We start from the raw sequence: 17,099 nt of genomic DNA, 5'->3' as shown, positions 1-17,099 counted from the left end.
GACAAAAGTAGGGGCACAATGTTAGATTTTTTTTGCCTCAAAATTTTAACGTTATGCTTCATGGATGGATTCTCTATTCCTTCCCAGCCGGTTTACACCACTCTAGCAGTGTAAAAGGGCAATAAACACAGTAGAAATTGCCCCCAGGGAATTCCCTCAGCAAAAGGGGGTTTCCCTTAGATGCTGAAGAAAAGATGGAGTGCTTTTATGCCATTTCCTTCACAGCCCTGCACTAGGGGACATAATGGGGTGGGAATGGGGTGTGGCCAGAATGAGCTGTGCTCTGGCTATTTCCATTCACAGCCACAATGGCAAATCAGGCAATTCCATGTCAGATGGTTGTTTAAAGCTACTTTTGTACTCTCTTCCTGACCTGTGCTAAGCCCAGCTCGGACGCAAGCCAGGATTTGGGCCATAGTCTTCCACAGAAATAGGGTGAATAGTTTGAAAACACTCAGTTATTCTTTAAACAGCTTCCTCGGTATAGAATGTGGAAGCTGTATCTACTCATATGAAATTTCAACAGCAGAAGAAGCCTTTCCTAATAACTGAAAACATTTCTTGTTTTCACCAGCTGTTCTGGCAGGGTCTTGATATACAACATTTACTCCAGCAATCAGTTTATTTCTGATTCAGCAAGATGGGTAATGTGACATTGATAACGCTGGGTGCAGAATTTATTTTTTTTAAAGCTTGAGCCTTTTAGGTTCATAACTACACAATATATTGCATTGGTTTTGTTTTTCTTAAAGAGAGGAGGGATAAAAGGATGGGGAGTGGGGAAGGAACTTTTTGCCTTTCTCCAAACATTGCGGGGAGGGGGAAAATCTCAGACAACACAGAAAGATCTTAAACTAATGGCCACAGCTACTTCAGAGCCTAACATCAGTCAAGGTCTTCATTAGAGTAATGCAACTGCTGATAATCTACTGCATCTGGTGTCACTGCTATACAGTCTGGCAAAACAAAGCTCCCCTCCCTCCTGAACAGAACAGAGGCAGCGCTGGTTGCTAGTTTTAAAACACAATTTAACGAACACAAAGAGGTCACATGGCTCTGTCCTTCTCCACTGTGCAAGCTACAGTATCTGAAGGCTGTTGGAGAGATTTAAGAAGCTAAGGAAACTGCAGCAGCATTTCTATTAATTTATAGTACTGCACCTGCCCCTCTAACTGTAGCTGAAGCAACATGCTGCCTACTGCAGTTGCTGAGTTCATGGATTTAGACTGAGAGCTCTTGGGGCAACAACTGTCTTTTTGCTCTACACTTGTCTAGTGCTTTGCACAGGGGGGTCCTGGTCCATGACAAGGCTCCCTGGCGCAATGCTAATGCACATAATGAATCATAAATAAACATATCTAAAGACTATTTGTGCTGACCTACTGGACTTCCCAAATGCAGATTGAATTTATAATGAACAACCATGGAGAAAGTATTGTAAAGCATGAAGCTGAATGTATTTTTGGGACTGTACTAGCTGATGCCAGATGACCGTCTAAAAATGCCACTTTTCCTCAAAAGAAACTTCCAGTAGGTGTCGCTCCTCTGTTTGCTGCACACTGAAGTACACATACAGTAGCAGAAATATATAGTAAAGAAAGAATCACATGCTAGATGTGCCTGAGGATAGGATTATTCTAGCCCTCTTTTCCAGCCTGATTCTGTAAACACTTAGACAAATAAGTAACTTTACTCCCATGAGTTAGTCCCATTACATTCAAACATAGGACAGCTAACCACAACTACTTTCCTTTGATGAGCAAAATGCATGAAAGGCAAGATGTGACTCTGCATTTAAACTGTTTCATAATGAGCCAGATGATACTCTCAGCTTCTGCTGATTAATTAGGACAACAGCAAATTAGAACAAAACATAGATTTGTCATCTGCACTTAATCAGTAAAGCAGTTAAATCATCCAGGACTTTTTTCCATAAAATAACATTTCTACGGACCTGATACTTCACTGTGTTTGCATGTCACTCCTGTAAGTAGTCCCACTGTACTAGGAACCATACAAAGGAAAACACCACCCCTATTCCAAAGAACTTGCAATGTACAAGGCACAATGTGATGAAATATGGAATAAAGCATTCCAACATACAAGCAAAGGGCTGGACTATGATAGCTGTTACACTTAACGGGTAGTATCTTACTTTGCAAGAAGTCCCATTGAATTCAATGGATATATTTGAATAAGGTTCTATTTAGTATGAGAAAGAGTGTCAGGATCTAGTTCAAAGTGACCAGAGGGATGCCAGACACATATTTTGATAGTGTCAGCCAGGATGGAGGGGTGGGCAGAGAAGTTAAGTGTGAAAATGCTCGTTTTTGTAGAAAGTAGAAGAGAGTTTAGAGGAGTGATCTGAATGAGGTGAGACTGCTGAACATATTGTCAAGCTTCCCAGCTCCTAACATCTAAACCACTTGGCACCATTTTGCATAAACTGTCTGAACTGTATTTTCTAAATCATATCGTATAAGTCAAATCTGTTTCAGTATTCTTGTTTAAATATAAAATTAAGCACAGCAAGCTTCCCAGGTTATACTGCCAGAGCCACATTTATCCCTGGCATAGAATTCAATAGTGTTAGTGCTCACTTTCTAATGCAGGGAAGGAAGAGACAGAGGAGAATTACCCATGGCTTTACTGATGATCACACCTGCTGGAAGAGGTAAGAATAAGTAAGAGGTAAGGACAGCACCCAAGTCCTCAACTCTGAAAAAAAAATTCAGAGTGCTAGAATAGGTAACTACAATATGTACCTTTCTGGTATCATTAGAAAGTCTACAGAACAATTACAAAATATTTCCCTCAATCCTTCTCTTTGCAACATCCACACTGCTATTTGTAGGGCACTAGCTCAAGCAGAGCTAGTGAGTCTATCTACCCGGGCCACAAGGCACATTCCCAGCCTGGTGTAGATATACTGTTAGCCTTTTTTCTCTCTTCAAGCCAAGAGCATGAAGTATAGCCCCATATTTCCATCCTCCTCCATTTCTAACTCTCTCTCTCTCTCTCTCTCTTTGTTTCCATTCCAGCTCTCTGTAAAAAGAAACAAGACAGGAAGAAAGCAGAAAGTGGAAAGAGTGAATAAAGCCAGAGGGTAGAAAAGTAGCCCAGAGAGTAACTGTGTCTCAGAGTCAGCAGCCAGCTCCTAATGCTCAAGCCAAATGAAGGATGGGACCCTTTGGATCACTGCTTCCTTGGTGCTTTCCTTTCAGATCCTTGCCTATCCTGGTTATGGGAAAAGTGCTGGTGGCTTCTCACTCTTTTCCTTTTGCCTTATTATTGTTTGTCTTTTGTGTTTCATTATTTGCATATAGCTCACAAAGGGTATAAGAGACAGAGGAAAAGTGCCTCTGATCAGTGAGATGAGAAATAAAGGGTCTGATCCAACATTTAAATCAGTTATTACATTTAGCTTCTCCACTGACCAGTGACAAGATTAATAATATTAAATACCTTGAAGAGAATTTCAAAAAAGGTGACCATAGTTTTTTTCATGAGATCAGGGTCTATGCATGTGAAGTGGTGACAGATACATATTAATAGGTACAGCAGTCTCTTCTACACAGACTAAGTTTGCATTTTATTGATCGGCTTTTCAGAACCAGAAGTGGTTACATGCTAACAAAATAAGTTGTGTTCATATTTTATTTTATGTGTTACACCTAAAGTTTTACCTTTAACTGTTTTAATAAAAACATAAAGGAGATCATTTTCAAGTGTGGGGGCTAGCTGTAGGCATAGGCAGCCTAGTTGCATGGACAACAGTGGGACTCTACAGGTTTTCAACTAGCATTATATGAGCAATACTTCAACTCCAGTAACTATAATTCTTCCATAAAATGCACACATCAACACGCTGATTCCACAATCATGGGCTCACCTGATGATTTCACTGAAGAACTGTATGAAATCCCATTGTGCTGCTGATTATCACTGATTTCCAGAGTTGAAGTTATTACAGGTTTTGGCTTGAATTCATGCTTAGGACGACTAGATGCTCCATTTATTCTGAAACACAGAGGAAGATTGGCATGTGATTTAATTCTGGAAGGCAACAGGAGCTATGGAGCTTCTACTTGGATTCAGTGCTTTAACAACTGAAGGACAGATGGTTTAAAAAATACAGTTTGTAATTTATTTACCCAGAACTGCTTGACTCCAATGTAACATTTCAGAAAGTGTCTACTTTTACGCAGTTTTATAGCTGTGTTGACTGAGGCACAAAGATTAATAGCATGGCTTTCAGAAGTGCTGAGCACCCACAGCTACCATTGAGTTTAGTGGATGCTCTGGGTGATTGAGCACTCCTGAAACTCAGGCTACAAAATGACATGTGCAGAAACACAGCCAGTAAGCCAATGATGAGTCAGACCATTTAGAACCCAGATCTTTGTTGGTTCTAACTATGAGAGCATAAAGCATAACGACTAGTGGTATTTTTTTTTTCTTTTTGCTCCATTAGTATCACACAAAGTCTCTGTGGCCAATCATCAACATATCACACCAGAACTGTGCGCCTAACTGGCGATTTCTTGATGCATTGTAGGATTTTATGTTTACAACCCTCAGTATGATAAATATGTCAGTTTTTTAACAAGGCTTCCAAAAATGTGTCTCAGAAAATGTACGGCCATGTCTGTTTGTACGTACAAAACCCACTGGTAAATGGGAAGCTCCTGATTAATTCCTGTATATGTGGGTGTGGGGTTTGGCATGAGCACAAGAGGATGTATCCATAAGCTTTGTGGTCGTATTTCATTGCACAGAGGGGCGTGAACTTTTAAAGGCCTATGGTGCATCAAGAAGTGACAGTTAGCAAGAGTTTAAGGTGATTAACTCCACTGAGATACAGAGATATAACAAATGAGTATGGATATAAAAAGATGCATCTGTGAGGTATCTGTGAGATGCTGCTGCTTCTGAACTGCAACTCAATGTCTTCTCATACTCCTGAACGTTAGCTCCAAAAGATGTTGAGAATTCTCTGATCAGGTTTATTCTTACCGGTTTTGCAGTGTGCTCTGCAGTTCCTCCAGAATTTCTGTGGACTGTTTATGGTAGTCTAATGCTGCTTCTATAAATACTGCCAACTGGCTAACTTGCTCTACCTAAAGTATAAAGTAGAAAATGACTTTAAGGAGTCTGTGTGCCAGCTATGGAATCAACTATGAGGATTATAAACAGACAATAATAAAACCAGTTAAAAACACGCAATATAGACCAGGTATCTCATAAGATCTTGGGATCTTACAGGTCATATTTCTATATAGTAAGGATTTGACATAGCCTGCAATGAGCTCTATGTGGGCAGAGCCCTGTGACTATGCTGACCCTCAGTGGGGCTCACTGCAGGATCAGGACCATAATACAGGGCATGTTCTCGTGTCCATAATGGGGCTTATTCAAATAAAGTAACTTGATCGAATACAAGTATATTTTCCCCTAACTTAACTGGGAAATATTCTGAAACAGACAAGGACAAGATACCATTTCAGTTAGCAGTGCTTTTTCAGATCAATGAGGTCTGGCTAAGTGAGGTTATACCATATCTTATTACACAACCCATTAATGTTGTTTTCTAATTGCTTTAGCCCACAAACTGCAGTCCTAAAAAGGTCCAGACTTATCTCACTAGGTGGCAGCATTTATAAACTGATAAATTAAATGTGATTTATTGGCTCAGATTTAAAAATTGCAGCTAATTGTTCCAGAATCTGTATATTGACATGGGGAAGGGAGGAGGGAAACACCGTTCTCTCATGCATTCGCAAAAAGATTTTTAAAAATGGTAAAAATACTCTCCGCCCCACAGCACAAACTGGCCAATCCAAGAATAGCACTCTGATAAAGTAGTCTTTATTTCTTCTCTCTCTCTCTCTCTCTTTTTTTTTTAATACATGACATTTAGACAATGAGCCCCAACAAAGTGAAATGCAACATATCACGCTTTCAGGCCTCTACTGGGTCTGATTAGGAGAAGGTGTCTGGGTAGATTTGTTAAGGTTAAATTACTGGTTCGTGTTGAATATTTTATCTGCTTTTTCCTACTCAAAGTGTTTACTGAAAACTCTGCTAGAACCCTAATGAAGCAAAACATTGCCACACTATGTACATAATTTAAATACATGGGGCCAGATCCTCAGCTGGTGTAAACTGATGTGGCTCCACTGAAGTCAAGAGACCAACACCAGCTGAGGATCTGGCACAAAATTTTTTCATTTTACAAGACTTCACATATGCATTTCAATACATATATAGACAAGCCTGCCAGTCCCTCCCATTACAGTTCAAACACTAACCTAAACGGCCACAGCTGCTGCATTAATTTAGACATAATTTGATGATGTACCTGCATGCTAAGCAAACTCTGACCCTGAGTAAGGCCCAGATGAACAAATTTTGTGCATGGGACATGCATGGGCTGGTGGGGACAGAATCCTCCCTTCCAAATCAGCAGCAAGATACTCACTATGAGCTCAGCTACTCAATGACTGCTGTTACTGCCAGCTGTCTGTAGCAGCGAATGTACCCTGCACGTTGGCTTTGCCTAGTTCTGAGCACGGGGGCCATGACCCTGCCAGCTTCCTCCCTCCGACAAACTTTCCACATTCACGGCCCCAGAGTGTGCTGCTCCACAGTGCAGGGTTGTGGAGTCCCCTTCCGTGGCTCTGCAGTGCATCCCTTTCTGAGCCACAGAACCATAGCTGCTTCTCTGCCTTTTAGTCCTTGCACATCTAGGAAGGAGAGGAGATGATTTATCCTATCGCACGTACCAACTCTCCCTTCCATGTGCGCCTCAGGACTTGCAGCAGCACGACAGACTTACATCATTTTCTAAAAAGTTGAACATGCTTCTTTCTGCCAGCTCCTTTGACTCTTCAAATTTTTCTACTGCCTGTTTAACTTCTTCATCTGGGATCTTCCCTAAACGCTTCTTTTTATAGTCATAATCCAAACGACGGCCTTCTAGCTTCTTCAGGTGATGCTAAATTAGAGAAAAAGTTTCCCATTAGATCAAATGGAGACAAACCCAAACAAGCATGTTGTGATTGTAAGTAGGTTTTCGTTATGAATACAATTAGACTTATTCATATATGAAATTTAAAATTGTACAGAAATCAAGAAGCACCACCTATGAACATTTTGAGAATTGGCTACCTAAATTTGCTATACAAGACATCCACCTCATGAACTTTGCTAAACATGCAAAAGCTGCAGATTGTCTAAATTAGAAGCAGGATCCAGACTAAATGTGCTTTTCGTTTACAGTCTGGAGGTAATTCAGTTCTAGTGGTTGTATTATTTGTAGTGACAGCTAAAATTTAAGGGGCTATTTTCTCCTCCCACTACAGGAGTGGAACTCCAACTAACCCCTTCATTCCTGAGTTCTTTGTCAGTTATTAATCTTACATTCCTAGATGAGCAAATTGCACAAAGCTTTCTTACCCCCAAAAATCCTGCACTTGACAAACTCTCAAATTTGAGTGAAAGCAACTGCACAAGGTGCTTAAGGCATGTTACATGGTTTTTTTCTCTTTTAGTCAATTCAGAACAACAATAACTGAGAATAGAGTCATCCAGCACACGAGAAATCTGCAGTCATTGAGAGATTACTGTCTCTCTGCTCTTTAATTTGGGGCACAGGTTTCTAAATCCATTTCTGTCTAAGTAAATATGACTTCAATTTCTGTGTTTCATCAGGGTTTTAACTTTCTTATTACTCAAGTCTATAGGAATCCAGAGGCCCAGATTTAAACTGTGCCTGGCATTCTGGACAGTTGTTCTATTTTAAGCAAAAGCAATGAAAAACGTTCTTCTGAAGGCTAAAAATTCATTCCCCGGTTTCCTATTTTTTTTGCCACAATGGTTCATGTTATTTGTCGTGCTGCTCTTTGGTCTCATATATGCCTCACTGTTGTTGTCTATATTAGTAGTCTTATTTGACTGCTTCTTAGAGCTAACTCCAGCATGAGAGAGCCAGAGGCAGGCAACTCAATAACACAATAAACCAGGCAACTCAAAATCAACCAGAACTAAACTGAAATAATTGGCTAATAACCACCATGCTAATAACAATTAAGGAAATGTTATATTAAAATAAGCAACAGAAAATATTAATATTCATTTTCTTTACTGTCCTTTACTGTATTCAGCTTTATTATATTGTAAATAGAATAAAATAGGTGCCCATGAGCTATATATCCTGATACTAGTTTTTAAGTAGATTTCATCACTGATTTCACAGGAGAGTTCTGCTTAAAATTTGATGCCGTTACATACTGCATAAAAAGTTCCTGTGCATTTGGTTTCTAATGACCTTGTTTATTCATATATTTTCAATGTCATAGGACCATTTTTAACCTCAGAAACTCACCACAATCTCTTTTAAGTCTTTGTCCTGTAATAACTGTAGAGGATCAATGAAGTTTTGCTTGACGTTAATATCGAGAGAGTCCTTCACCTCTGCCATCTGCTTCATGCTTTCACCAACATCCAGCAGTGCATTGCCTACAGGGAAGAACATGATATTTATACACAGTAGATAGCACTTAATGTAAAAACAGAAGACATTTTTTGTTAGATAACTCTTAAAAATGTTGGCTGCAGGCCCTTTAAGATGTAGAATGCAGAATATAAGACTACACTCTTGCCCTCTTCTCCTAGAGTTTCCAGAACTAGAAAGAATTTTGTCCTAATGTTTTCCATCCTTCTTCACTATCCCTCCAAGAAAACTATTTTTGCCTTGCATTATTGTCTCCATTCTTGGATTATTCAATATGGGATACACAGTTTCTTCTGTAGCTGCTTCTCAAGATGGTAGGACCGCAGAAATATCACAAGGCCAAAAGATACAGTATGTCACTTTAACTTGACTACTGTCACAGTTTTAGGGCAACTGCACTTGGTATTCCCCCTCCATGTCCCTCAAGGGTCCCACTTAGGGTTTCGAGTTCCCACCTGTCACCTCTCTTGGGTGGAGACAGTTTCCCTCTCCCTCCTCTTTGGGGGATTGGAAGCTGCACCGCTCCCTGTTGTACACTGTGATACCCCCAGCAAGCCAGTCTGCCTGAAGGCCAGTGCCCGCACTTTGCTTTCTCTCTGAGGGCAATGAGAAGTATATTGCTAGGTGTTACAAGTTACCACACAGCTCTTTCTAAGCAAACATATTTATTCTTAAGGTAAAAGCATTATAGAGAAAACATTAAAAACAAGAAAAGTTCCTTTAACACATGCTAAAAACTTACCAGAGGTCACCCAGCACTCTTATGGGCCCCTTTCCAACCCTCCCACAAGGGTTGGAGCCTCCCTGCACAGAGAAGGTGCTGTCTCATTTGTTGGATCAGAAAGAAGGCCCCAAGTCAGTTGCAGCCTTTTTATGCCAAAAGCCTTTTCTGTTTGTTGGTCTCTGGAAAACCCAGTATATGCAAACATCTCCAGCAAGTGGTGCCTCTCTGGATGTGTTTACAACTAAGGTGAGTCACTCAAATCACCTCCCACTGTTTTTAGTTCCTGGAGAAGCTAAGTGCCACCCTCCCCCCAGAATTGCATAGAATCCTTAGCCCACAGGGATACGTAAACTATTCATAATCTTAATACAGTATGTTCCCCCAAAGATACGGCATGAGGTCGCAGTAAGTGTACCTACAAGTCTGAGAACTCTTGTTCTCAGGGCAACAGATGTGCAAACAGAACAACATGAAGACAGTAAGTGATCTTTTACATTTTACAAGTTGGAAACCAAAATGGCTAATTTGTGTTCAAAGTGCCCCAAAATATGAATATCTTTTAGCTCAAAAATGTAATTTTACAGTATCTCAGATTCATTACAATTACTTTTCATTTATCCCAGGTTTTGGCCAAAGCTGTTATTGCTAAAAAAATTTTTGGAACAATGGAACAAAAAAAACTAAGCATGTTAGTAGTGTAGCTGATTATTTGTTAAGCACGCAGAACATGCTCAAGTGTGCTCATGCAAAACATTTTGTTTGATATTTCTTTTCCCCTGGCCTTGGTTCCAATTTGCATCCCCATGGCACCTGCAAATGCACAAATATTCACAGCTCGTGACTGGGATTGCACCACTCACTCATTCCTAAGAGAATAAACAAACCCCAAGAATATAACGGCGTCCTCCACAACGTGTCTCACAGCCTGGAAAGCTAAGCCTTATCTTGAGTCCTAGGCCTCCAGTGCCTATCTTGCTGTTGCTCTTTCAGCAAGGCCTTCTTATGCAGTACTACAGATACAAACTTACATAATGTAATACCAGCTTCCCCCTCCACACGGCTTGGGCACCAGCAGGGAAGTGGTCACAGAGCATAGCAGAGACTTGCTACCTGCTCTCAGTTCCAGTACCCAACCCCACCCCAGCCTGGAGCAGCCATTACAAGGAAAGGTTTCAGAGTAGCAGCCGTGCTAGTCTGTATTCGCAAAAAGAACAGGAGTACTTGTGGCACCTTAGAGACTAACAAATTTATTTGAGCATAAGCTTTCGTGAGCTACATCGGATGAAGTGAGCTGTAGCTCACGAAAGCTTATGCTCAAATAAATTTGTTAGTCTCTAGTCTAGTCTCAAGTCCTCCTGTTCTTATTACAAGGAAAGTCCTTCTGAGCCCCCGTAGCCCTAGATTGGAATATGCTCAGTCACTCTGTACTACATGTGCAGTCTGTTCACATGGAGAAGCTGTGAGGGGATGAAGCATACTCAGTTGCTCTGTGGGGATGGTACATGTGCCGACTTGTCAGCCCTAGGTGCTGCCAGAGGCTTTACCATGCTCAGCAGTTCTCTACTGAGCATGTGCAAACTGCAATTTTTCAAAGCCTGATAACTTGGCCAAACGTCAGTTGGATTTTCCTGGGAACGGTGAGAATCACAACCCTGAAACAAAGGCCACCACCCTACCAAATTCTAGGTCCCTGCTCCAAAGCATTTCACAGAAAAGGTTGCTATGATTTTTTAACATGGGCAGAACATATTTTCCCCCAGCTTCGTTCTCAGAAATGACTGAACTGTTTTGTCAGAAATTTACCGAAATCAGCTGGAGGCAGACAGTCTGAAAAATTTCAGCCCAAACAGTTGAAGTTTGACAAAGTTACAAGCAACTGAACACAGAGTCTTATAATGGGAATTATCAGGCAACCTTGAGATAGGCCATAATACTGGCACCACCTATAATATAATGGAACAAAAAAATGCTTAAAGGCGTCATATATTTACTGTATCTATCAATACCTAATCACTATATATATATATAAGTAGTGTTACTCCACATACAACATATGCTGAGACATGCACAGGAGAGCTATGCAAACTCACCAAATGTAGAATCCTCCCCAAGTTCTCTGCCATACCGTAGCATACAATCCCCTAATAGCCCTTCTGTCTGGGGATATCCTGTGGTTTTAACTTGTCCTCTGATCTTCGACATAGTGTTCAGCATTCCCAGCTTGGCTCTATATGCTTAGAAGTATTATAAATCATATGAAAAAAGCATCCATTTATAGCATGATTTTCTGTAATTGGTATGTTACTTTAAATTATTTGACAAATAATTTCAGTGAGTGACTGTTGGTCTGTAGATTAATGAACATTTTGTTGCAGGAATTCGATAATCAAAATGTGAGAGATGTTTTCATATGGGTCATATGAAACTGTTCCATTCACTGATTGGATAAGCTTAGCTCTTATAGGTTTATGGTGTCAATACTTACACTGAAGAGTTCAATAATCACCTTCAGTCAATATATACTAATATTCACTATTCCCAGGAAGATTCTGACTAGTAAACTCTTTACTAGAATTTTTACAGAACGCAAACACCAAAAGGGATATGAATGCCACCAAAGTCAATTTCATGGTCTTATTTGATTTAACATTTGCAGACCTACTTTCCCTTGGAGTATCTGCTTGGCTCCACTGGCCAAGACACCGGGAATTAATTTTTTAGAACAGCTCTAATGCTGAATAATGCTGATTTCATCCATGTTCTATGCATGCAGCGTCAAAAGCAGACAATTATTTTTAGAGTTTTTCTCATTCCACTCTTAATTTTCGTCACACAATAGCCTCATAACACAATAATGGACTTGTGCTGGACATTCATGGGAATTATTTAAGCTCAGTACCAATGTGGACACAAGAACAAATGGATATAAACTGGCCACCAGGAAGTTTAGACTTGAAATTAGACGAAGGTTTCTAACCATCAGAGGAGTGAAGTTCTGGAACAGCCTTCCAAGGGGAGCAGTGGGGGCAAAAGACAAATCTGGCTTCAAGACTAAGCTTGATAAGTTTATGGAGGGGATGGTATGATGATATAGCCTAATTTTTGGCAATTAATTGATCTTTGACTATTAGCGGTAAATAAGCCCAATGGCCTGTGATGGGATGTTCGATGGGGTGGGATCTGAGTTACTACAGAGAATTCTTTCCTGGGCGTCTGGCTGGTGAGTCTTGTCCACATGCTCAGGGTTTAGCTGATCGCCATATTTGGGGTCGGGAAGGAATTTTTCTCCAGGGCAGATTGGCAGAGGCCCTGGGGGTTTTTCACCTTCCTCTGCAGCTTGGGGCACGGGTCACTTGCTGGAGGATTCTCTGCACCTTGAAGTCTTTAAACCATGATTTGAGAACTTCAGTAGCTCAGACATAGGTTAGGGGTTTATTACAGGAGTGGGTGTGTTAGATTCTGTGGCCTGCGTTGTGCAGGAGGTCAGACTTGACGATCATAATGGTCCCTTCTGACCTTAAAGTCTATGACGCTACGATCTCTGGCTTCATCTGGAGCCTCCCATACAATCATTAAGCTTTGATAAGGGCAGGCCTAATTCTACACTCCTTACTCAGGGAAATCCATTGAAATCTCCCTCTGGCCATGGGTTTCATAATGCACCCACGCTGGGTAGATATCTCACTGAAGTCATTGCATAAGGAATCTGGGATCAGCCTCTGTTCTAGTGTTCTTGTGAAGACAATGGAGGTCTTTCCATTGAACTGAGTGGACAGTGGATCAGTCTCTTAATGCCCTGTGTCTTGATCACATTAAATCAAACCAATGACCAACATCAATGTCCCTCCTTTCTTTGTTCTCAAACTGAAATTTGAAAAATCCTGTAAATGAACTTCCCAATGTCTGTTATGGAGACTTAGGAGTGCTCAGAAAAGGAGATGAAGTCATTCAAAAAGGGAGAGAGAGACATCCTTATGTTTCACTGGTATGTTTCATATTCCCTAAAAATATTAGCAACCCACAGGGGTTCAGTATATCCCTTGTTCAAGTTCAACTCATAGGCTAAGTATGATAGAGGAACTGTAGGAGTTCAGTTTACCTGGATTTGGCTGAAGATACTCTGTGGATTTTGACAGAAGCTCTGCTACAGCTTTGCTGGTGACATCAATTTTCTGGAAGAGAAATGTAACAGGACATTAAATACCACAATCCCTTATTGAGTATCCTCCCACTAGATACAATGTATTATTCTGGCAAACTAAGACATTTTAATTAAAATCAGTCCAAAACATCATCATTTTAATTTTTGTGGTGCCAAAGCTTTCATTATTGATGGTGAAAAGAAATGAAGTTGAGTGTTGTGTTGAGTAAGCCCAGTTGCCAGCATCGAAGTGTAGAAAGATAATTAACCCTTCAAGGCTCAGAGTTATTCTTCATGAATAACACTTCCCACATTTTGGAATCACAATTTCCTCCCCAGCCCTCATCACTACTATATCAACCATCTACCTGGGAAGCAGATTCAGCAATTCCTACCTCCCAGTCCTATGTCCTGTGTCCTGTGTGCATGAGCCCATATTGCATCTCCAGTCACTACTATCTAAAATATACTAATATCTCTTCTCTTTTCCAGTCTACGGCTCACATAGTGTTTTCTTCTTATCAAACAGATGATTATTTTGGAACCAAAGAAAACTGAAGCTTAAACATGTTTATAGATACAAAATAAATGTGTTGAAAAAAGAAACTATTCATGCAGGACATTTTTCTTAATTCACCAATAACAAAATATCAGAGAGAGTTATGGGGGAGGAGGGGTGAGGGCTGTTTTCCCCCAAAAAATTTCAAGCTTCAGGCAGGTGCAGAATTTGCTCCCTCCCCCCCACACACACCGCTCCATTGGCCTGACTGGAGCTGCTCCCCAAATATAGAAGTTAAACTATGCCCATTGAGAGGAGTCTGTAATTTATGTAACAAATACATCTGACAAAGAGCCAGAGCGAAGGACGGAGAGCCAGAGAGCAGGAACAAAAAAAGCTGAGAGTGACATTGTTCCAACTGCCATGCTGCAGTGCTTACACAGTGGACAATTCTTACACGTTTTTAAATTCTTGCAATTTTTTACACTTCTACCAAGATTATATCTGCAACACAAATACTTTACTGTTCATGCTAACAAATTAAATTCTTAGAGCCCAATGTTGTTCCTGATAAAGTCACAGACAAAACTTTCAGGGTCAAATTCTTCTCTCAGTTACAAGCGTGTGATTTCATTGAGTTCAATATTCTTGTGTTACTGTAAGAAGAATTTACCCCTTATGGACTTCAAGGAGGACAGGATTGGATCATATAATATCTATGGATTTTTTTACATACTTATTTTTTGGATTACATATTTTGTTTATGCTAACGAATGAATGAAAAAAATAATTTCATCAATGGTGTAACCTTGAAAAGCTTATGTTGGCTTCCTTACCCTTTCCATCTCTTGAAATTCTTCATCTAGTTTTGTTCCTTCTGCTCCACTAATTTTTTCACTGAACAACTGCAAAAAACAAAATGAAGTATTGTTACTTTATGAAAGAATACATATACCTGAGAGACAGAAGAAAGTTATTAGAGATTGGAAAACATTAGTCAAGTGTGTTAGTAAGTACAGGAGAAAAGAAACATTCCTTTCTCTTCAAGAGAAATACAATCTATAGGGAAGGGCAAATGCTCATCAGGGATTTTTAGGAAATCACCAAAGTGATCTAGAAGAACAAGAAAGGATTTCTCATTCTTGAATCAGTTGTACTCTAAGAAGCTACACTGTAGGTTTCAGATATAGAAGTCTACCAGCCAGATCACATTTAAATTGGTGCAAATCCAGAGTAATTCTTTCAAGTCAATGGTGTTACTACAATTTAGAATGAGATTAGACTCTGGCCCTGGATTCCTGTAAGTGCATTCATAAAACTCCCTTTAACACTAATGGGAGCTATGCATGCACTCTCCAATCAGATAGCAGATTTATCAACAATGGTGCAGTGTAACATATCTGTACAATCCACTACCTTTTATGCTATTTAAAGGGACGGGGGGAGCACACTGCCGTCAAAACTATGCATCTCATAAAAGCAACTTTAATTGCAGGATTCCAGAACCATTCTAAGATATCGGAAATGTCACCTCATCTTTTGTATGCAGGATACATTAGCCCATCAGAATTATTTTTGGTCTTCACAAAAAAAAAATTGTCAAAAGACTTGTGCTCCTAATTCACTTAGGTGCTTTAAAAAAATCCCATCTGACATCACACACAAGTCATTGCTTCTTGTAATTTAAGATCTCAGCACTATGTTACTAATAGGATGGAAAATCACAAAGGGCAAGATCCTTTGCTGGTGTAAACTGGCATAGCTGAGTGTCACTGTACTTTGGACAGTGTTTTAATACATCTTCCAAAAAACAGTAAGTTTTTTCACATGAAATTTGCTCAAAGGTTTTTACCAGTTTAAAGTGAGCTCTTTGCAATCATTTGAAAACAGCAACAATAAAATGTTAAAAACAGAGCACAATAAGAAGTCTATAAAATCATGACTGGTGTGGAGGAAATAAATAAGAAAATGTTATTTACTCCTTCTCATAACACAAGAACTAGGGGTCATCAAATGAAATTAATAGGCAGCAGGTTTAAAAACAAACAAAAGGAAGTATTTCTTCACACAATGCACAATCAATCTGTGGAACTCTTTGCCAGAGGACGTTGTGAGGGCCAAACTATAACAGGGTTCAAAAAAGATCTAAATAAGTTCATGGAGGATAGGTCCATCAATGGCTATTAGCCAGAACGGGCAGGGATGGTAGCTCTAGTCTCTGTTTGCCAGAAGCTGGAAATAGGGGATGGATCACTTGATGATTACCTGTTCTGTTCATTCCCTCTGGGGCACAAGCCATTGGCCACTTTGGAAGGCAGGTTACTGGGCTAGATGGACCTTTGGTCTGACCCAGTATGGCCGTTCTTATGTGTTATATCTTCAGTGCTATCAGATATACACAGTGTAGTAACTCCAAGTGATGAATCTTACACACGCATAAAATAATCTAGTTACATATTACCTTTTCAGGTTCAATTTTGCTTTCATTTCTGAAGCACAGCAAAACACTTTTCAGTGTTCTTTTGTACTGGTGCAGTTTGATCCCACTGATACAAAGATGGAAAATTTACAGTGACAACGAGTCACCGAATATGAGGAAATCAGTAGGCCTGCTGGACTGCCAGGGAGTAAAGAGAGCGATTAAGGAAGAACAAGATGCTGCAGAAGAGTTAAGTGATTTCTTTGCATCAATCTTCATCCAAGAGGGAGCTGGAGAGATATTTATCCAACATCTACTATTTGCAGATAATAAATGAGCAATTTTGCATTCAAAATTAGTTGTCCAAATTATATAAATTGAATCCACATATAAATACTAGATTTGCAGGCAGTGTCACATTACATACTTAAACATCTAAATGACCTACATCATGCTCACAACTCATTCCAGGCACAAAAGAATTGGCCAGATTAAAAAAAAAAATCCAGCTGTACAGCTTCAAAGTGCTCTACAAACATCAACCAGTCAGGCAATTCCTGGCTCTGCTGCATACTTCCTGTATAACCTTGGAAAAGTTGTCCAGCTGCTTTCAGCCTTAGTTTCCTTAGCTGTAAAATGGGGTTAGATACCTCATTACCTCACAGAGATGCTGCAAGATTTATTCCTTTCATGTGAATTAAAGATCTAGATAAGTTCATGGCCTGTGAATTCCTTCAACCCCCTCAGATGGAAGGTGCTATAGATGTGTTATTGTTATTATTAAATTTTACAATTACAATT

General features: G+C 39.9%; 2 protein-coding genes across 7 annotated transcripts in view; one reads left to right on the top strand and one right to left on the bottom strand.

The window, feature by feature from the left end:
• The window catches only part of LOC125643521 (lamin-B3), a 31,063-nt gene extending 27,342 nt beyond the window's left edge, over positions 1–3,721 (top strand). For 3 of the 4 annotated variants that reach the window (XR_007358739.2, XR_007358741.2, XM_048866250.2), the window contains one exon: positions 3,042–3,721. The gene's annotated coding sequence lies outside the window, so the exon portion shown is untranslated. Of the gene's footprint in view, positions 1–2,612; positions 2,675–3,041 lie in introns of all 4 variants that reach the window. The other variant, XR_012670277.1, reaches the window with a different exon arrangement.
• The window catches only part of SH3GL3 (SH3 domain containing GRB2 like 3, endophilin A3), a 76,213-nt gene that overhangs the window by 2,720 nt on the left and 56,394 nt on the right, over positions 1–17,099 (bottom strand). For 2 of the 3 annotated variants that reach the window (XM_048866254.2, XM_048866253.2), the window contains 7 exons: positions 14,716–14,784; positions 13,339–13,411; positions 11,330–11,473; positions 8,387–8,520; positions 6,839–6,997; positions 5,017–5,120; positions 3,893–4,020 (listed from right to left, as the gene is read on the bottom strand). In XM_048866254.2, coding sequence (XP_048722211.1) covers positions 3,893–4,020; positions 5,017–5,120; positions 6,839–6,997; positions 8,387–8,520; positions 11,330–11,473; positions 13,339–13,411; positions 14,716–14,724 — 751 coding nt within the window. In that variant the 5' untranslated portion in view covers positions 14,725–14,784. Of the gene's footprint in view, positions 1–3,892; positions 4,021–5,016; positions 5,121–6,838; positions 6,998–8,386; positions 8,521–11,329; positions 11,474–13,338; positions 13,412–13,775; positions 13,844–14,715; positions 14,785–17,099 lie in introns of those variants that run through there. The other variant, XM_075133137.1, reaches the window with a different exon arrangement.

This window comes from Caretta caretta, chromosome 10 (genome assembly GCF_965140235.1).
Source record: "Caretta caretta isolate rCarCar2 chromosome 10, rCarCar1.hap1, whole genome shotgun sequence".
Taxonomy (NCBI): Eukaryota; Metazoa; Chordata; order Testudines; family Cheloniidae; genus Caretta; species Caretta caretta.
Note: the sequence above shows the minus strand (reverse complement) of the source record. Positions and strands in the feature narration are given on the sequence as shown.